The sequence below is a fragment of the Arctopsyche grandis genome, chromosome 6 (genome assembly GCF_051622035.1).
Source record: "Arctopsyche grandis isolate Sample6627 chromosome 6, ASM5162203v2, whole genome shotgun sequence".
Classification (NCBI taxonomy): Eukaryota; Metazoa; Arthropoda; class Insecta; order Trichoptera; family Hydropsychidae; genus Arctopsyche; species Arctopsyche grandis.
The window spans coordinates 2078006-2100437 of record NC_135360.1 but is presented as its reverse complement, the minus strand read 5'-3'; the positions used below and the strand labels follow the sequence as shown (position 1 = coordinate 2100437).

Genomic DNA, 22432 nt, shown 5'->3' with positions numbered 1-22432 from the left:
ACTTTTTTTTTATCTTTTATAGAAATTTAAAATTCATAATTGTTAGTTTTGAGGAAAAAAACATAAATTAAAGAAAACATTAAAAAGCCTGTTGATCGAGCCAAAAAAAGCCGGGCTCGAGATCCCGAACCATGTCGAGTAAGACCCCAGTATTTTTTAATCAAAATATAGCTTTTCTCAATACAAATGGGTTCAATATACATATATCTTATTAATCATTTTATACATCAACATAAAAAAGTTCTAGTCCTATAGCATTTTTTTGACTATTTTTGTATTAAAAAATAACGACAAGTATCGACATGCAAACTCACATAGGTAAGGTCAACAGGTGACTGCATGACTCAATACCACTCGCCAAAAGCGACGAAAACAATAGCTTACGAAAGGGTCTACCTCACGGGACCGAATGTGAAACGGTCGAAAAAGCAAAGATCGAAAATCGAAATATCAAATAAAAGGGTGCATGGTAAACAGTACTATGTACATATAATATATATCAGTGGCATGCGGTGAAATTATTTCTCTTTTTGTCACACAGCTTTGTTTAATGTGCGCGCGCAGGACCCGGGAGGAAAAACCTGTTCCTCTTGTTCCTGATGTATCCTGCTCGCGCAAATTAAGTGAGGATGTACGACGTGGGGAGAGAGACTTTTACCGCACGCCACTGATATACATATATACTAACCGTTTTTCATATGTATGCATGATAAACGAATATTTTCGACTTTTTCGTTATATAGATTTTAGTGACTTTGTGACGAGTGCTTTGTGACCAGTAATCACCGAACCATATATACACGCATGCATACATGCACACACAAATGTAGCAGCAGTATGGCTTAGCGGTAGCGTATATGTTAGGCACCAAATGATCAGTGGGTTCGATCTGCAATACTGCTGGTTAGATTTGGGGATTTTGTGGCTCCAAATCGATCGTTTCTTACCAGAGTTTGCCAATTTGATCTGATCATTGTTGAAACGGTTCCTTAAAATTGGCAAAAAATTCATCTTTCCCGTTGTCACAAATTTTCTATTTATTGTATGTACAATTTGTAAAAATTATGAACAAAATTTAAATCCATAGATGTCTCAATGAATTAATTAATTAATTGTTATTTCGTGTTCTTCAACTTCTGGAAATACAGTGATTTATGTAATAATAAAATGCTGCATTAGGGGCCGTTCAAGTATTACGTAAGAAGATTTATTACAATTATTTACCCCCTCCTCCCCCTTGTCAGCAAAAGTAAGCAAAGCTCTTACCCCCCCCCCCCCCCTTCCATGCTTTCGTAAACATTGGTACCTATATGCATTTTTCTTTATTGTATTCTGTGTTGCCAATGTGTAAAAAAAAATAACTACTGCTGACGTAATCACCATCTCGACCCCCCCACCCCAATGTCATCAAAAATAAGCAAAGCAAAGACCCCCCGCCCCCCTATAGTGTTTACGTAATACTTGAACGGCCCCTTATTTGTAATTAATTGTCAGGAAGGCGCATTGGGGTCTTCCTGTCAAGCCTTCTTGGTATATATCTATATAAAATAAAATATAAAAGAAACTATATTATATTGAAAAAGTGCTTAACCCTCCCTCACCGAAGTGGGGTATGCAAATGCCCCAATTTTTTTCGTAATAACTATGTGGTTTTCAAAGCTATATCTCTTGTATTCTTAGAATGAACAACAAGAAATTCATTTTAATAGATTTTGTATGATTTAGAAAAGGGGTACATCGTAAAAAAATACATTTATACATTTCTACGATCCAACGTATGATATCATATGATATGAGAGATAGAGACAGCTATATTTTCTTAAGGGGTCTACCTAACGGGACCGAATGTGAAACGGTCGAAAAAGCAAATATCGGAAGGCAAAGATCGAAAATCAAAAGATCAAAAAAAAAAAAAGGGTGCATGGTAAACAGTGGTTTACGTGACGAGATAGAATGTTAAATGACAGAAAACGCAAATATCGGAAGGCAAAGATCGAAAATCAAAAGATCTTAAGTCAAAAGATCATCAAAAAAAAGGTGCATGGTAAACGGTACATACTCACTTAATTTTCGCGAGCAGGATAGAACATGCTTTTCCTCCCGTATTCTGCGCGCGCACATTAATACGGGAGGAAAAGCCTGTTAAGTGAGTATGTACCGTTTACCATGCACCATTTTGTTTTGATCTTTCGATTTTCGATCTTTGCCTTCCGATATTTGCGTTTTCTGTCATTTAACATTCTATCTCGTCATGTAGACCCCTGTTTACCATGCACCCTTTTTTTTTTTGATCTTTCGACTTCATATATCTTTCGATTTTCGATCTTTGCGTTTTCTGTCATTTAACATTCTGTCTCGTCACGGAGACCGGGTAAACAGAACCATGTCAACCAGAGGGTAATTGGACTATTCGTCACATTGGGGTGGTCACAAAGACAATTTTTGCCATGAAAATCGCAAATACACAATATTTGGCACTCAAGTTCTCGTTACTATTTTATTTTTTTATTTTATTTTATTTAAATAGGCACACATACAGAATAAAATATAAAAAGAAAGTTATATAATGAGACAAAAAATAATAATAAACATAAATAAAAATATAATATTCCATTTACAGTGAGCACCACATGGTGATATAAAAAAGTAAAATTACAAAAACATCAAGATTTTAAAAAAAAGAAAAGAAACAGATAAAGAAAAAGATACAGATAAAGTAAAAAAAGAAAAAGAAAGACTATGATAGTTATCGCTAGTATGATGGACTTTTCGGCTGCCAGATGTTCCGTTATAGAGATTTTAGTGACTTTGTGACGAGTAATTTGTGACCAGTAATCACCGAACCCAACAGAGCGCACAGGTGCAGAGTTGCAGAGCACACTATTGCGAAACGGCAATGTTTTTGTGAATCAAGATACAGGCATACACATACACAGGCGCAGGCAAATCGCAATAGCAGCAGCTGACTTGTGACGCAGCATTGTTTGTCGCTCGAAACGCATTAACTGCATCATCAACGCGTGCTCCCCCTTCGCGTACTCCTCACCAGCTCGGCTCCGAGTTCCAGGCAGTCACCAGCCACCAGCACCAGCACCAGCTCCAGCTCCAGCTCTCTACATCTGACGAAGCCTATTGCGTCATGAAGTTCGTGTACAAAGAGGAGCACTCGTTCGAGAAGCGCAAGGCCGAGGGCGAGAAGATCCGGCGCAAGTATCCGGACCGCGTGCCGGTGATCGTCGAGAAAGCGCCGAGAGCTCGTCTCGGAGACCTCGACAAGAAGAAGTATCTGGTGCCGTCCGACCTCACCGTCGGCCAGTTCTACTTCCTCATCAGGAAACGCATCCACCTGCGCCCCGAAGACGCCCTCTTCTTCTTCGTCAACAACGTGATCCCACCCACCTCGGCCACCATGGGCTCTCTCTACCAAGAGCACCACGACGAAGACTTCTTCCTCTACATCGCCTTCTCCGATGAGAACGTCTACGGACACCAATGAACACATTACACACGCCTTCATGTATCCTACATTTTATTTCCCTTTCTGATGAATGTTTAATCTCATAACTCTGTACCAACCGTTATTATTTAAGTGTATATTATAATAAACAAAACAAAAAAAAAACATTAAAAATTTCTTAGTAAAATAAAATAAACAATGTATTATATAGTTTTATTCCAATTCTGCATGCTTAAGCAGAGGTCAAAGTTCGCTCTTGCGATTTTGATTATGGTGATATATTCTCTTAGGATTATTAGTTTGTAAGGTCATGTGTAATATGTGTGGATTTATTTTATATCTTTGTCTTTATCGTGCTGCTATGGTTTAGCCGGTGGAATGAAATGTTTCCTTCGTTGCATTTTATCGCTTCGTAGTTTTTATCATTTGTATTAAAATGTAATTAACAGCAAAAAAGGTGAATGGATTAACTGTAAATTATATTTTCAAATATTATTTGTAATTTAATGTATTCTTTAACTTTTTAATAAAAGAAAATCTCATTTTTGTGTTTTATATTTTAAAATTGATTAAGGCACACACATCTTCCATTACAAACCCTCCCTCCTTCATATAAATATTCCGGACAATCTTTATTAAAACACATGTATTGCGGATGAATACAACAGCTTCTCTACTTGGAGTTCAGTCAATTTGTAGTTACGAGGACTTCTTCCTATTTAAACACTTGCCGTTTTGATCGACTGTAGAAGTCAGTATTTAAGACTACACATCATGTGTGAAGTACTTCCACACTCTTAAAAGTTGTCTATATAACAATTGCTGAACTGCATCAAAAGGTAATGAATGAACATAGTCTCCTACGGTTGTGATGAAGGGGATTGGTATGCCGAGGCCGTGTTTCATTCTAATAGTTACCATTCCATCCCCACATATCTAAAATACGTTCAGTTCTTGCCCTGTATTATAACATGATGTCTCACAACACTGGATCTATCCGCTGTTTTATTGAGGATTCTAGCTGGTGTTCCGGTGGATGAAGGTTGAAACAAAACTCCTCTACCGTCTGGGCTGGTACTAAATATAGAGATATGTAAAATACCAAATTTGGCAGTCCCAAGTTGAAAATTATAATTTTGTACAGCATGCATTAGTTTGTATCTACATATGTACTAATGATTAATTATTAATAATGATAACAATTTATATACTGACTAATAAATGAATCACTACTGATGATTAATTGATAAACATATTGCCTTAACAAGTGGTATCTTAAATGAATTAGTGTTTATACAAGAGTATCATCAATAACACATTGTCAGCAATATGATGCAAATAACAAACAAAAAGGGGTCAGACAATTTGACATTACGGGGCCCGTAATGGTGCACTCATTCACTACTGATCTATAGAAGATTTATCCAATTTTCAAATTCAAATGGTCGATGAGATGATACAACGGAAAAGACAATTCGACTCTCCAATTAACTGATCGTAAGTCTGCAGAATCACTGAAAAAATAATCTCATCACACAGCTGAATCATAAAGTGCACCAGCTCTAGACGCCAGTTGAGCCTGCCCACTCCTTCGAAGGCAAGCAACTATTTACTTAGCCGTACATACAATAATACTTGTATCCACTGGACATAAATAAAGATCCTCTTAAGAAGTAAGAAGAGGTTAGTAATAAAAACTCAACCGAGTTTCCATAGTCCTAACCTAGCCACCTGTCATATATAATGTACATATGAATAATATAATATAATGTGGACAGGAGCAGTGTTTAATCACAATACTTGAAAATTATTATTTAATAATGGACTCGGTTTGAAACCACCGCGTTAAATAGTAACGATACTGATAACGAATCGGATAAATAAATAACACAATTTTTATGCGTCGTGTGAGAACGGCACATTTACGTAATGTATTCATAGGAAAAAAAGTTATTTTATTATATTTCACAATTCCTCATACACGATTTTAACACAATAAGATCAACATTGATAATGTGTATTATTTAAAAACATCATTTATAAAAAAACATCGTAACAAAATGGCAACAACACACACTTCAATCGATGTTCTTGCATTCATATGTATATAACAACGATAAAAATAACAATCATTTACAATAAACTCTATGGAATCCATAATAATAAAGTATAATAAATACAAAATGGAAAATCTATGGCAATGTACATTTATAATTAGAAATATTTCTGTACCGTGTACAGTAGTTTAGAGCTAATTATTTAATTCGATTCTGTTACGAGCCGATTGCATCGACTTGCAAGGACGTACTTACGTAGATGTTTCATCATGCAGATTTGTGGCTTGGTTCCAAACAGGCAAAGTCAAATTATATATGAGATTTCAGACTACAGACACGCACAGATCTTTTATTTCACTAGGGTTTATTAAATAAAAAAAAAAACAATTAAACGCAGATTGTTCATGTGTTGGAAATGAATGCGTGTAGATTTTAAACCGGTAGAAATATATGTAGTTTGGCCAGCGGTGAAAAATATCACATTGTATACCTTATTTCATTTACATAAGTTTAATTTACAGACCTTGGTTATCCGGTAACGATGTAGAGTTGTTGAGAAATTTGAGTAAAATAAGATTTTTTTCAATATCTAATCTATTATTATAAGAAAATAAAATTCATCATTGCCTGTTTTAGAACCAAAGTATTGATACATATTATTCTCTACTTAAAATATAAATCTATGTGATTGTCCAAAATTTAAATAAAAAAAATGAAGCATTTAACAAAGTTACGTCAATTCGTTATTGAGGTTTATTTGCAATTTCAATGCAAATTCTATATAATATATTAAAAAAATAATTGTACATACATACATACATACATGTTCATACATGTATCATACACAGCAAAATAAAACGAATCATCTAAATTTATTCAATAATTCCACGTTCCGATACTCATAAGAATATTTGAGCTACTTTTGAGAACAGTCTTAAGAATGGAATATTTCTTTCCTACTACTACTAAAATAGTGGAACGTTTCAAAGACAAAAATACAAATGTAGTAGTTATTTGGAAATTGCACTTAAAATTAATAGGATACTAATTAATATATATGCTATATAAACGAGAAAATTCTATATAAAAACATCATAGGTAAACAAACATTGTATATGTAGATGAATACAAAAATTAATCTATTCAAAAATTGGATAGGTATAGATAGATAAATTGCACATTTGCATCGTTCACAACTCTAAAGTATGTAACGTATATCACTACGCATACAAGAAAACATTACGACCATAGATATAGAATACCATAGATACGCCCTGACACTCTAAGCCGATCACCCTGTTGGACCATGCACACACAAAAAAAAGTACAGATCATGCACACTCTCTCTCTCTCTCTCTCAGTAGCTAGTTAGCTTCTAAGTAGGAAGGTCTATTGACATTTTGAGAAAATGCCAACGTGTTCAGTGAAATTGTGTTACAATTACTCAAGAAAACATAAAAAGGCGGATGGCATCACATATCATAAGTAAGAATTAATATATAATGTCTTCAATTATAGTAGCATTTTAACATATAATGAAATATCGGCGAGATGTATGCGGTCGACAACCTCTGCCACAGGTGTCACTAAATGCACGCGTATATCTTGTTGGCACTGAAGGAAATTCAGAAATCGACATTAAGTTTAAAACTACAAACAATGAACTAAATATTAAAGTGTCAGCTTTAAAATTGATCCTTGTGGAAGTTACTCATGTTTAAATATTGTAATAGTTAATGATGGTTTTATTAAAGTAACATACATTTGTAGTTTAATATAGTGCATATAGCTAAATATTTTTTTCTTAATATGGCTTCATTAGTTTGGTTTAGTGTCACGGGGAGTGTCCAATAAAATAAAGTTATAAATAAAATAAAACTTCAGTGCATGTATGTATGTACATAAACTGGTTGCTGACCACTGCCGACCGCTGCGTTCCTTCCTTTTTTTCACTACTTCCCCGCTAGTTAAACCCCCCGCACCCCTCAGTTAGTGGCGACAAGATCTCCAACGAAATTTGTATGTAATGGCATATCTAGGTTATTCTACATCTATGATTACGACAGTAAAAATTTAACACTTGGTGTCAATGTTTTAACATTAAATTAAATTAAAAAAAATAGTATTATATATGTAATATTAAAATTAAGGCAGAAATTCAATGGGGGTTGGAATATTGGTCCCGTTTTACAATCATACGACAAGTCTGCTAATGAAAAATAAAATCATACGACTTTGGATAGTGCGAAGTATAATCTCAATAAAAATTGTCAATGTCGGAACGGTGTATCGTCTGTATGTAACGACCGGCCTCTGGAAGTTCATCGCAGCTGCTGATCCTCTCGATAATCTTGGCCACTATCGTCGACGGCGGAGCATGTGGATTCCCTAAACGGTCAAATTGATATTAACAACCACTTTCAAACGACAATATGAATAACAGTAATAAATAACACATATGGGTATATATACAGTGAAATTATACTATAAAACTACAATTTTCGATATTTATATGTGGATTAAATCATTAAGTAAGACTACACACACAAACAAATTTAATATAATACATTGACTGTGGAACAAAAGTAAAATTTATATACGTACATACAAACGTTACAGGAAAAATTAGTAAATGCATACACTTACTACTCAATTATTAAAGTAATGTTTTCGTATTGCTGTTGTGGTTTGTTGTTATGATAGGTTAGGAAATATTTCTTTAACCCTTTGCCCGCGGCAATAAATATAGCGAACAAGCCCTGTATGCGGCACCTTTTTCGCAAATTTGGCAATCGAGTTTTCGACCTTAAATACATATTTTAATATTTACTCAAGTAACCGGATATGCTAATTAACACAAAGTATTATTTTAAACAATAAAATACATAATATATCTCGTAGTTTTGGCTTAATTGTCAAATAATCATTCTTCATACAATTGAGACGTATCGTCGCCATTGTTCAACAGACGTGACGTCACATAAACGAGGTTTCAGTATGGTTCCACAAAAAACTAATTTTGACTGGTATATATTCATTTTAAGCAAATTGAATAGATGGCATTCAACTCTCAGTAATATATTCAACCAATTTTGAACCTTAAAACAGTTTAAATAGGCGCATATAAGGCTCAAAATCCCGTGCAAAGTTCAGAAATTCTATGAAAGACAGCCGCGCTACAGACTTGTCGCGCAAAGCTTCCATAGAAGACGGCCGCGGGCAAACAGTTAACCCTTTGAGTGCTGACGTCTTTTCTGTTGAAAGCCCGCCACACCGAAAATTTCCAACTAGAATTATTTAGAAATGCAATAGAAAGGAGGTATAAAAATTGTAGCTAATCCAAACAAACCCTAGATAACTACCGTCGAGGATTTCGAGTTTTGTAAAGGTGTGTTTACACTCTCTATTAGATCTTGCAACAATATAAAATAAGCAAAAGAAGTCTATTAGTGAATGTATTTTTCCAAAACTTCTTCATTGTTGTTAAAATGTAATGCTCACAATCTAAAATACCCAGCAGCCTAGGAATTTCCATCGGGAAATTCTGATATGGTTATAAATTCAGAAATTCCCGTGTAAACCAGTCTTTATAAACATTGACACGGATTACACGACCCATGTTCAATGCATTTTTTTCAATGCTGCCTAGAAGGGCTGGTAGCAGGTGGTATTTTTGTTTACTTTGTACATGCTCAAAATACAACGCCTATCGGCGTTTTTCAGGCCCGTGGACTTGTTGGCAAAACGCCGATCGGCGTTGGTCAGCATTCAAAGGGTTAAGAAGTATTCAACACTCAAATTTACAAGCGATGTGATCGGTGTGCACACATCTACTAGTAAGAGAGTACATTTAAATAGATACATACGTCTACAACTGTGCACAGTTTAAATCAGTTGTACACATCCACTGGCTAACGTTTAAACTTCATTGTTTACATCTCAAATTGTAAAGTGTATGCATTTATATATATATATATATATATATATATATATATATATATATACAATATACACATATGTAATATAAAACGAGCTCAATATGATTAATAAATTAATCGATACAAAGCATCAATATTATCAGCATGCGGGGACGTAACATTCAAAACATAAACTGAAAAAAGACAAGACAATAAACTGAAATGTTAGTAAACGTCAATTCCTTACTGAACCACTGAATGAATCGGTATCGCAGATCCTGATTTAGTCCGTAAACGGTGACGTTCCGGAGATTTCATGAAGCGGCACACGGGAGTGCAATGTTCTAGTTAGTGTTTATAATATAAAAATACATATATAGTTATTTTCAGCTAACGAATACTTTTTCACAACGTCTTAACCGGAAATAATGACAGAACGCAATGCAATATCAACGGCGACCAATACCTGTAAGTCCTCGATATCCGAACACGCCGCACTCGTGCATCTTCATCGACTTCTGTTCGTCTCTGATGAACTGATCGGTATTGACTCCTCGGACCTTGAAACGAAATATACACTCTGAAATGAATCCTTAAACTCCAGTTAAATAAAACAAAACAATGCTTTAGATTTTCTAGGACTCTCAACTACTTAATCTCTATTAAATTTAAATTTTAAATAGATTTGAAATAAAGGACGAATGACTCTTGGACAGGGACACTGGGACATAAACCTCAAAATTGGGGCATGTCCCGGTGTATCGTGACGTATGGTAACCCTATTTTAGTAAGTCTTTTCTCCACCTTTCGTTCATTCTTCTAGCCATGTGGCCCACCGATTGCTATTTCAATCTCTTCACTCTATCCACTACTCTTGTCATACTTCTCACCCATGTATTCCGTTTCCTAACTTTCTTCATTATGCCAACCATACAGCGTTCCATACATCAATTTTCCAATATATGTATGCATAAAATATTCATGTTTCTATATATTTAGATTTCGATTCTTAACAGCTATTATGCAAGTGAGACTAATGATGAAATGTGGACAAAACAACAAGATTTTGTGCAAAAACGGGTAAAAGTTTGAATTGTCGACAGGACGGAGACCACTAGGTCGACCCGTTCCTTCCTGTAATTGGCTACTCTTTGCGATGCCAATAGTATTGCCGTGCCCTGAATTAACTCGACTTTTACCTGATGAAATACTCCTGGACATATACTGTCTGGTTCGCATATAATTTTGGACGGTTGGGAAGCGTACGGAAATATTCCGAATTCCGGTAAAAGTGGTTCACCGGGATAATTTCGTGCATCCAAATGATAGTGAAATACATACGCAAAATGTGGAAAATATGTGGATGCGTGTAAAAAGAAAGATGAAGCGTCAATTTTGCACAACGCGTACCCGTTTTGATTCATATTTAGATGCATTTGTATTGAACCACAAACGAATGCGTGTATATTCCATTCGAAATATGTGGAATATTTCCGTACGCTGCCCAACCGTCCGATATTATATGCGAACCAGGCAGTATATGTCCAGGAGTATTTCATCAGGTAAAAGTCGAGTTAATTCAGGGCACGGCAATACTATTGGCATCGCAAAGAGTAGGCAATCACAGAAAGGAACGGGTCAACCGAGCCTCCTTTCCGACCTAGCGGTCTCCTTGATATTCAGTTCCATGCATACATATACATAAATCGATGCGGTGCAAACGATCGACAAACGCCAGACAGACTGAAGCACAGATTAACGACACGTGTACCTTATGCGTGCGCACTGCTCGCACTTACACTAAGCGAAATCTACCCAAAGTCCCGACATACACCTACCCTGTATACGTTCTGTGCTTCTGATACTTTAGTTCCGAATTTTGCCTTATTAAACTCGCCAGAAAGATCCAACTCAATTTTAATAATTGCATCTGTGCACATCGAAAGGTTACTCGTCATCTGATGTGCAATCTATCATTCGTCAAGCGCGAGAATTGCGTTTAAAGCAGCCATCCAGTTAATCTGTGGATCAGTCTGTCTGGCGCTTGTCGATCGTTTGCACCAAACCCACATAAATACATTTCCATATTATATATGTATTTAAATAGCCTTTTCCAATCATTCAAGTTTGTACAATATGTAATAAATGTTTTTGTAACTATAGCATTTGTTAGATTTCTTTACACGTTATGAAAATCAGGTGATATAATACCTTGGAAGGTTGTAGAAACCTATCTGGGATTCGAGCCAACTGTTGCCGGGCCGGACTCGGCCCAAAGCCGACTCCTCGCAGAACGGCTTCGGCATCAACTCTGCGCGATTCCAGCAAACTTTCAACGCTTGAGCATCTACTTCCCGCCCCTTCAGACTAGAACGTGAAATTCTTTAGAAATTGTATGCAATGTGTGGATTTTAAAAGTGTGTCCGATACAAACCTGCAATGACGAATCTCTAAGGAAAGGATGTCTAGATTTGGGCGTATTCCCTTCAGAGTTTGTCGAGCGTTCCCGTAGTAACAGACCTTTCGATTGCTTTCTGATTAGGAGTTTGTCGCTAGTCGTCTCCGTTTGATTTTCGACGTCGTCGTTTGCTTGGAAGCTTGCGTCTCGGCTTAAGGGGGCTTTGTTGGAGGGCGTGTGCAGGGCCGGTGGGGTGATTTGGGAGTCTGCGGACGAGGGGTCGGATTGTGCAGGGTTGGGTATGGAGTCGAGCCAGGTTTGCAGAGGAGTCTTGCGTCGCATCTCGGCGATCAGGCCGCCGACCCAGTGGCGGAACCCGAAGCCGGTGAGGTGTCCTGCAACCGTCACGTCAAGTCACGTCACGTCACTGACCGAGCGAAGAGCCAGCGACGAGTCAGATGAGGACATAAGGGGTGGTCGGAGTCAAACCTGGTCTCGGATCCACCATCGTCTCGTGCTAATCATCGTCTCGTCATGAATCGAGTTACCGCGTTGGTTTTACACCAAACGCTCGCATCCACATCCGCGCAGCTGTCACCTTGGCGTTTGACAGCTATCCAAATTCACCGCGTATTGCGGCCATAACTCTCACGGCTGTATACTCGACTATTCAGCCTTGTCTTTATAAAATTTACAAGAGTTTGAGACGGACAAACTACTATGATACAGTGAATGCGGGTCTTTTAGATTAAGGGGCAAAAAAGTTTTCAAAAAAAAATATATTAGACATTTTTCCAATAAAAATCTTGAAAGTCATTTTAAAATTATTCAAATGACTAACAGTATTTAAAATTTTATACTGCAAATTTGATACGCGACACATTGCGTGTCGAATTTTCACCCACCTGTACTCCTTCTCACGACATTCAATAGTTTTCCATTATGGTACAGTAATAATAATTGTCTGCAATTATCTATAAAAACGATGTTAAAATGAAATGTCTTTTAAATATGTAATTGCATACTTTGCGACTTTGAAGGCGAGGAAAAATAACATTTTAATTATGTGAGTTAATTACCAATTTAATTTTAATAACAAAAATACTAAAGGGGGCCTTTTTTAACATTTGCATGTGGGTCCAATTTTTATAATTACGCCACTTATGGATAGATCTTGGGCTAAGCTTTAGAATCACCCAGCATTGAAGTGAAATCTATAGAAAGGGTTTGGTGAAAATGATCGACAAGCGCCAGACAGACTGAACCACACATTAACTGGATGGCTGCTTTAAACGCAATTCTCGCGCTTGACGAATGATAGATTGCGCATCAGATGACGAGTAACCTTTCGATGTGCACAGATGCAATTATTAAAATTGAGTTGGATCTTTCTGGCGAGTTTAATAAGGCAAAATTCGGAACTAAAGTATCAGAAGCACAGAACGTATACAGGGTAGGTATGTCGAGACTTCGGGTAGATTTCGCTTAGTGTAAGTGCGAGCAGTGCGCACGCATAAGGTACACGTACAGTTAATCTGTGGTTCAGTCTGTCTGGCGCTTGTCGATCGTTTGCACCGCATCGCTATAGAAAATTCATCTTGGTGTTGGTCGAAAAACACTGTTTTCTTTATTGTCAAAGTTTGTTTCGTTATTGAAATAACCACCTGCGACAAAAACTTTTATTTTATTACGACGCTCTGAAAGCTCTCTGCTTTGTAATGTGTAGCTGGACGCAATAAAGCTGGACAATAGCATCACAGAAAGTTCCAACTGACATATTAACCTGACTTACCTCTTTGCATTATGTACATATAAGCTGACTTACCTCTCTTTTGCGCAATTATTTATAATATGGATCAAGTAATAAAGACAAATTTACTAAAAGGGAATATATTTTATAGCTACATAAAAGAAAATTATGTAGGATGCCATTATACGTAAGTCACAAAATCATTTTTTAAATAAATCTTATACTTTTTATATCGAAAATATTATAAATTTTAAGTTAGTCTCGACCCCTCCAGACTACGCTTATGGTACTCATATGTTTATACCCTACGTATATATTTTTTCAAGGGGCAATGAACTATTTTTAAAATAAACGCCCTCTACGCTTAAATGATTTCCAAATAAAGGGCAACTAAAATAAATTTAATATTTTTTATACACAAATTGAAAATAAACGCCAAGGAGTCCTTACATTGTATTCTCCGATTAAAGGCGATCGCAATCACTCAATCAGTTTAGTAAATATAATGCACTCGTTTTTATTGGGCCCTAACGTTTTGACGTCCTTTGGCACGATTTTGCGATTGTGCGCACGTTCAATAACAATTATACTCCCCCCCCTATATATATAGACGTTAATAAGTATGAGGCGAACGTAAACGTGTATTTTTAGACTCTTAGAGAATTTTTTGATTTTCGCGATAGCATAGCACAGCTCGCGGTGATGAATCACCGACAATTGGAAACGAGGGAAAGTGGAAATTGAAAAAAAAAACTTCTAAAAATAGAAACGAGAACATTTATTTCAAAATATTTCAATTAGCCACGTTTTATAATAGGCTCTTAATCCAAAGAGAAGTGACGTCACGCGAACTATTTTAAATTGGAAAATTTATATGTTTGTATATACATATACATATGTATATGAATGTATGTAGATTTATGGACTTGAGACTACTTGGAAGAATATGAAAAATCGGACTGAAGTAATCGGTTGATTGATCCCGTTTTTATCACTCCCAGGAGTTATTTTACTATAGGGTAGACCGGGGACAAACGTAACAGGGGACAATAGTCGTGATATGTCGGTTTCTGATATATGTACATACGAAGTTGAGAATAAGAATCAAATGACCGCTAAATAAGCTTCAACCTGTCAATCAGTCGCCTGACGGCATTGCTAGAACATTTTCATGTCTACGCAAGTTTATCGCTTTTTGGATACCCATATGACTTATATTTGTGAAAAGTAATAATTTCTGAACGAGGACCTCTATGTATATGCTATAATTTTTCATATAGTCATATTATAAAGCTTCAATTTTGAATTTGTAAATTTTAATTTAGACCTACATATATGTATGTAAGTCCGTATAATTTAGAATTTAAATGTGCATGGTGGGTTGGGGACAATTGTAACAGATTGTTACTATGGTGAGACAGAAACTCTAGAAACAGTATATCCACGCCATGAAATTACTGAAGAAGATATGATACTACAGCTCAGCAAATCCAGTTAAACATTTTTACCGGTAATTGCCAGATCATTTCCCAGAGTACCTTTTAGATTGAACAGCAACAATCCGAAAAAAAAAATTGAAACACACCAGATAGCTATACATGCTAAATTTTATGAAAAAAAAAAAACAAAATGAAAATAAAAACAACTGAAAATTAAAACTAAAACAAAGAAAAAATATATTACCAAATTAGGCTCCAAATATTTCTATAATAACAGTTTGTTACAATTGTCCCATGCTTCTGTTACAATTGTCCCATGCTTCTGTTACAATTGTCCCATGCTTCTGTTACAATTGTCCCCGGATAAGGGACAGTTGTAACCAGAGAATTGGAGCAGAGCAGGAGCACGGAACAGTGGAGTGATGATATTTCGCCCGGAGCAGGAGCGGAGCGGAGCATATAAAATTTTGTAGTGCTCCACTGCTCCGAATATATTTTTATTTTAAGCCTACCTATGCCGTTTTTCTGACGAACTGTATAAATGTTTCATAGTGTTGCCATTAACAAATATTAAATATGATAATTCAACAATGGAATTATTTTGACACATAGCAACACTGCCGCGCGTAGAGATAACCTCCCTTTGGAGACATCGACTGGATTCTGGATTTCAAATGTTAATGAGGGAAAGATTAGTTTTTTGCTGATTCTCACTCTTTATTTTGACTTAAGTTTTGTTAAATTTATATTATCTGTTTATTTATAATTTATTTTATCAATTTATAAATATTTTAGTAAACATAATTGAAACACAGCCATGGCATGGCGTCAATGAATAAAAAAATGCGAGGGATCTATGATTGATGATCGATTTACGGAAGTAGATTTATATGAGAGCTTTACATTTAAATTTGAGAACAATAAGAAAAAGTCAACAATTTGCAACGTCGAACAAAAAGTAAATGGCGTATCACAGCGTTGCAGAGTTTTTGCTCGGAGCATGGAGCGGAGCATGGAGCGAGCTGGTTTGTAACAATTTATCAATCTTGATATTAGCTCTATTATTTATTTTTGTACTGGCCACAAGAAATAAATAAAATAAACTTATATGTCCCTGAATATATGGTTCAACTATAGCAACATTTGTTTTATTGTAAATGTTATAGGTTAATTAGAAAAAAATATTAATTTTGTCCCCAGTCTCCCTTACATATATTATTTGCAGAGGAATGAAAAATTAAAAGCAATGTGGGAATTAAAAATTCAAAAAATTTGTGTATTTCAATTTGGATGAGTTCCTTGATCTTGAATGTATTAGATGATCAGGAATCAGTCGATGAACCTTTTTGTCGTATTTTTACTTTATCTACATATGTACGTAGTAATACAATAGATGAAGTTTTGTGATCATGCGAAAATTCGAAATCGAGATTTTGACTGATTCGAACTCAGAATCGATTACTGATCACGTTTTCATGATCTAGAAAAAAATGTGTGTGTGTGTGTGTGTCTGTGTATTTTGGGGATATTTTGAACACCGTTAGTCTTATCGAACTGAAACTTAGTATCGGTTACTGAAATTTTTATCGACACGACGTAAATTTTTTTCAAATTTTTAAGTTGATTGGAAATGGTACCTCCCCTTATATGTAGGTGTCCTCTTTTTTTTAAGTTTTTGAATTCAATTATCTCCCAAACTGTTAACTGAATCGGACTGAAATTTTTTTACATATACTAGAAATAATAATTTTTATAACTTTATATATTTTAAATATTTTTATCTGAACCGGAAGTAGTAGTTTTACTCTAAAGAATCGAGGTTTTTTATGTTTTTCTCAGAAACCTTTTGGTTAATTCAACTGAAATTTCATATCTAGAAGTTTAAGTATAATAGAAAGTTATGTATAAAATTTGGTAACCATTCCTCAACCGGAAGTGGCAGTTTACTCTTGTTCGATTTTTCTTCCACTATTTTTTTCGACCCCTTAAACATGTGTGATCTTCACTAAAAAATTCAAGTATAATTCTTGTATCAATTTAATGAAAATAAAAAAAAATCATTAAATTTAATAAACCGGAAGTGGGATTTTCTCTTCTTAGAAATGTCAAAAATGTTGTCGCCTGGATCCTGTCCACACCCCTAAACGTATTAAGCTGAAAATTTATATTTGTATTCTTTATGTACTAAATTTGAGCTGCTAACGTTTTGGTCAGAATTTGTAAACCGGAAGTTATTATTTTATTTTGACCTTTTAAACTATTTTAAATTTCTCAATATTTAATGTGTATAATACTGATAGTGATTTTAAGTAATAAAAAAAAATTGAACAAAATCCGACGACCGGAAGTAGAACTTTTGTCTTGTGCAAGTTTCCATACATTTGTGCTCAATTTGTATCGAAAATGCTGTCTTAGCTATTAGTATTTCATAATGCTGCCGGTATGTGTGAATGTGTCTGTACGGTTTAATATAGAATTTTGTTTTGTGACTTTCTTATATTCCTCAAATACATACAAAATGTCATGGGTTAGTCACACCCGATTTTTTTTTTAATGTCGGTTTTTGGAGCAGTTTGTAAACGTATATATGTACGTATTTACGTGACGAGCCAGAATGGTAAATTACAGAAAACACAAATATCGGAAGGCAAAGATCGAAAATCGAAAGATCTTAAGTCGAAAGATCAAAAAAAAAAGGTGCACATTAATACGGGAGGAAAAGCCTGTTCCTCTTGTTCCTGTTGTATCCTGCTCGCGCAAATTAAGTGAGTATGTACCGTTTACCATGCACCCCTTTTTTTGATCTTTCGACTTAAAATCTTTCGATTTTCGATCTTTGCCTTCCGATATTTGCGTTTTCTGTAATTTAACATTCTGGCTCGTCACGGAGACCGGTACGTATTATATATGCAAACGTGTGCATAATCTGTACACAAACACATGTACACATCCACGCACGCTCGACGCAAAAATGGTACGATCGATATTTCCCTTTCAGATTTAGATATGCATATATTTATACATTTTTTATACGGGGTTGGTTATAAATTGTTATAAAGATTGAAGTCGGATAAGGCGCGGATAAGTGGGGCGGCTCCGACACGCACACACTTTTCCAAACACCAAAAGGTCACTCTTGTCCGCGACCCTGTCCCTATCTTTCGTACCCAATTACGGACATTTACAGCCCTTAAAAATCGGAAGGGATGTCAAAATTAGCGTATACGCCACGTAAACTTCAAATTTTCCCTGCGTTTAGAAAGGATACGACTGATGCGTGTCGAGATACACCGGTCGAACTATCTAAGCCGAGTCGACTCGGATGATACACGATGAGTTTATTTATGTATATATATTTTTCCAAATTATACTTATCTATTTTAGACAGGGGAGAAATTACAGTAATTGGCCGGTTCATGGTACAATATTTGGCCACAAAAAACTGGAATTATTTAAGCATTAGCAGGAGTTTTGGAAACACACAATCACCTTAAGCTTTTAAATCGGCTTTTACTCAAGTAATTAGTCAGTATTTAAACAAGTTAATGGTCAATTTTTATTTTATGAAATGGTTAGTGTAAATATTATTTTAGGTCTGTTTATACTTTGAGAGTAAATTTACTTAAAATGCTAATTATTTGATTTAGATACTGATCATTATATATAGTGACTGCTGTATGTCGACCGTTTAGTATAAATAAACATAAAAATTTAATTTGAAAGTGGCCAACAACTAGATATATATTAAGGTGACCATTCGTACTGGTTTTACCAGTACAGTACTGGTTTTTTGGGTGTCTTGGCAGAATCTTTGGGATGGGCGTAATTACTATGACGCGGGGGTATGCGGTGCATGCGAGCCCTTGGGATCAATAGGGCCTTTGGGAGGATCTTCAAATATTAATACATATGTATGTATGTATATTAAAAATAGATAAAAAAAAACAAAGTTATAAATAAATAAATACAGGAAAATCAATTAGCCCTAATTGAAAACAAAAATTCTATTCGTTCTGCGAACTTCCAAAAATAGCATGAATAAGTTCATAAAATTTCTTTACAATATGTGATTGCAGAATTTTCAAATTTACATATAAAAAGCTAAGAAGGACTTTTAAAGTGTATTGATTTCATTTAAAAAAATGGGGGGTACTTTGGTAAATTTTGCATGCCGGACAAATTTTTCTAGTTACGCCACTGGATGGGTCTATTTATAAAAATTGAAATCGATTTTTTAATTTACATTAACGTTTTTAATAATTCAAGTATTTAGAAACATTATTTTGAACAATATGTCTTGGTTTTGTCACATAACCTAAAAACATGTAAAATGGTCACATGAATGTATGTATATGTATACATACCAGTCAATTACTTTTTGATTTATAAGTGTGTGTACTCTCATTTTGTAGGTGTTTTTATAAAAAGGAGTACTTACGTATGTATGTATGTATGTATAAACATATGCAGGGGCGGCTCGTCTTCAAGGGCAACCGGGGCACTGCCCCATACAAATTTCTAATAGCCAAAAAATAAAAGAAATTTTGTATTGTTTGTGACTCGTCAATAGTCGTGGAGGGTTTCGTAATTCTTCGTTTATCTGCCGTGATCCCGTGGTCGCCAGCTTCGGTTTGCCTGCTACTCTCGCATTTGCGAGTGGTACTGTGTGGAGTGTATAGACAGTCAGTCGAGGCAGAGAAAAATTATCTGTATTTATATATACAGAGGGTAGCTTTTAGTATATTTAAGCTCTGACCGCACTATGCGACACCCGAACGATCCGACACTTCACAACAGTACGCGACCAAATATTGTTTGTATGAAATTGTATGAAACATAACGCACTGCACGACAGTCGCATGACGTAGAACGACACCTTGCGTCAAAGTTGACTTTTCGACCAACTTTGACGCAAGGTGTCATTTGCGACGTGACGTAGTGTCGTTGAGTGGGGGTTGCCTTGCGACAATTATTCTCCTTCATATCGTGACTTTGAAATAGCATGTAGCCACAATCTTTTGGTTTTTCTCGATTGTTCTTCTTCCTCGCATATCAAAGATACTATAATAGCGTCCGTTTCGTCCATTTTGCTCCGAGGTACCGAACGAATGATTGACATAATTTACTGCAGTGTCGCATCGCTGTCGTTCAAGTGCGGTTTACCTAATATTGTCGCACACTGTTGTGAAGTGTCGGATCGTTCGGTTGTCGTATAGTGCGGTCAGACCTTTAGGGGAAGATTAAGCTAGCCCCGGTTGTCTATATTTTCTATGCGATTCGAAAAATACCCGACACCGTCATTTTTTTTCAACATTTAAAATAAAATTGAGGGGGGGGGGGGGCTTTAGCTTCCTCGTGCCCCACCTGTGCTTAAAGTCACAAGCCGCCCCTGAACATATGTAAGTATGCAGAGGACAATTGGTGTGAGTTTTAAATTTGAAAAAAAAAAATCCATCGGTAAAATACTTTATTTACATTCATTTCGTGTTAATTTTTAAATATTATAATATGTAACATTCCTTTTTGAATTTCAAATATTAATCTATATCATAATAAAAACTAATGAACAAAATTTATAAAAACGTTTTTTTTTAAATTAATAATAAGTCATTATTCTTCATTGGAAAAGGTATTAAATTTATAATAAAATACACGGGAGTTTATTACAATTGGCCTATTCGTAGCCGACGCCATAGAGTACCAAGTAAGATAGGCCAAATTGTAGAGCTGCCAGTTTAAGGACATATGATTAATTGGACTCACATTGCACAGTTGTATATTTGAAGTTTGATTTCTGACGCATGACAATATGTGCATATGTATTTATATACAAACACGATTGCATCACCGATCAGCTGTTTGTTTGAGTACTATTAACCATATGATTGTCAACTATTATCAGGCCTGGCTCTGCACTGAGACCAGCTCGGCCAAGTCCAAATGTGCAAATAAAAAAATATTACGCTTTTGTGCATACATATAAATTTGTGTGAACGTTTCGTACAGATACACATCGTTCCCAATTTTATTTTTTCTCTCTGTTCCTTCATTTTATATTGTACAGATATTTATTAAATGAGTAATAAAATGAAAACTGATAATTATATTCCGAAAAAAATTATAAGATCATCGTATAAATTTATTATTATACTATTTCATAAAAATATAACTGTATTATAAATATTCATTCATTTTTCATTTTGATGGAGTCCCTTAAAAGTAGGAACTTTTCCCATTTAACCCGTACTTATACGCTTCGTTTTTTTTTGTTTGTTTAATGGGTATCAAAATGATATATGTAAGTGACATCAAATAAACTGTCTTAAATGGTAAATATTAGACGATTGCATAAGTTCGTACCCCTTTTATAGCAATGTCTGAAAATCAGGCCCGAACTTATTCAATCATACAATATTTATGTAGTATATTGATTTTGGTCAGCATACATATCATATTTGGTCAGTTCAAATATGTTTTAAGGTTAGGTTAAATAAAATACTGACAATTTGATATAAATAGTGACATTTACTGATCATTTATAATTTTTACTGGCTGGTGTAATGTATATATGCATTTATTGGTAATTGGATTATTCGTCACATTGCGGTGGTCACAAAGACAATTTTTGCCATGAAAATCGCGAATACACAATATTTGGCACTCAAGTTCTCGTTAGTATGATTAACTTTTCGGCTGCCAGATGTTCCGTTATAGAGATTTTAGTGACTTTGTGACCAGTAATCACCGAACCGCATTTATTACGATTTCTGACCAAAAGTTGAATTAAAATATTGACCAAACAATATATAACACATGAAAAAATCAATAAATAAAATTGTTTTGATTTAAAATGAATTATCCGAACAAAACAAAAAAAACGGAGCGTATACAAATAGGGTTATATAGGAATCTCACCATATAATTTTCTCGATTTATATATTTAGAATAATATTATGACTTGGTTGCAAAATTATTTATTTTTTTTAATATAAAATATCACGACTACCCTCTCAGCATTACTCCAAATATATCCAGAAAATTAAATGGTGTGATTCTTGCTCAAGACTTTGGCATACAGACTGTATGCCTGTGTGTCTCATGCCTTACTCTTTTGTACTATCCGAGCCAAAAACCCACATGGCCGTGTTTTGGGCTCTTACGGGCGCGCGCTCATCTGACGAGGCACGTGACCTGTCAAATCAGACGCCCGCTAGCCGCCGACCGAGAAGGTCTTGGCGTGGCTGGTCTACCCTTCCTGACCAGCCAGCCACAGCCTACTCAATCCACAGCCCCCACCATAAAGGGGCAGAGGCGCCGAGAAACTCCCCGTCTCGCCATCAAGTCAATAAACGAGGATATAACTCAAACCTGACGTGTCTAATTCCCCACCCCGCCCTGTTCCAGCACGTGCTCC

At 35.5% G+C, this 22432-nt stretch overlaps 2 protein-coding genes across 2 annotated transcripts; one reads left to right on the top strand and one right to left on the bottom strand.

Moving 5' to 3' along the window:
- The first annotated feature begins 2862 nt into the window (after window positions 1-2862).
- On the top strand, window positions 2863-4007 carry LOC143913472 (gamma-aminobutyric acid receptor-associated protein). The gene has a single exon (XM_077433297.1). The coding sequence runs from the start codon at window positions 3140-3142 to the stop codon at window positions 3494-3496; it is 357 nt and encodes a 118-aa protein (XP_077289423.1). The 5' UTR covers window positions 2863-3139; the 3' UTR covers window positions 3497-4007.
- A 1348-nt stretch (window positions 4008-5355) lies between these two features.
- Window positions 5356-12425, bottom strand: olf186-M (Ki-ras-induced actin-interacting protein-IP3R-interacting domain olf186-M). Its single transcript, XM_077433296.1, has 5 exons — window positions 12319-12425; window positions 11866-12224; window positions 11643-11798; window positions 9898-9991; window positions 5356-7902 (listed from the first exon to the last, which is right to left on the bottom strand). Exons 1-5 carry the CDS (start codon window positions 12335-12337, stop codon window positions 7772-7774), a joined length of 759 nt encoding a protein of 252 aa, XP_077289422.1. The 5' UTR covers window positions 12338-12425; the 3' UTR covers window positions 5356-7771.
- Between the last annotated feature and the right edge of the window lie 10007 nt (window positions 12426-22432).

Excerpts from the sequence above, each read along its gene's own strand:
- LOC143913472 (XM_077433297.1), top strand. The coding sequence starts at position 3,140 with ATGAAGTTCGTGTACAAAGAGGAGCACTCGTTCGAGAAGCGCAAGGCC.
- olf186-M (XM_077433296.1), bottom strand. Across the intron at positions 11,799-11,865 it reads TTAGAGATTCGTCATTGCAG|TCTGAAGGGGCGGGAAGTAG; the intron begins GTTTGTATCGGA and ends TTCACGTTCTAG. Across the intron at positions 9,992-11,642 it reads GGTTTCTACAACCTTCCAAG|GTCCGAGGAGTCAATACCGA; the intron begins GTATTATATCAC and ends TTTCGTTTCAAG.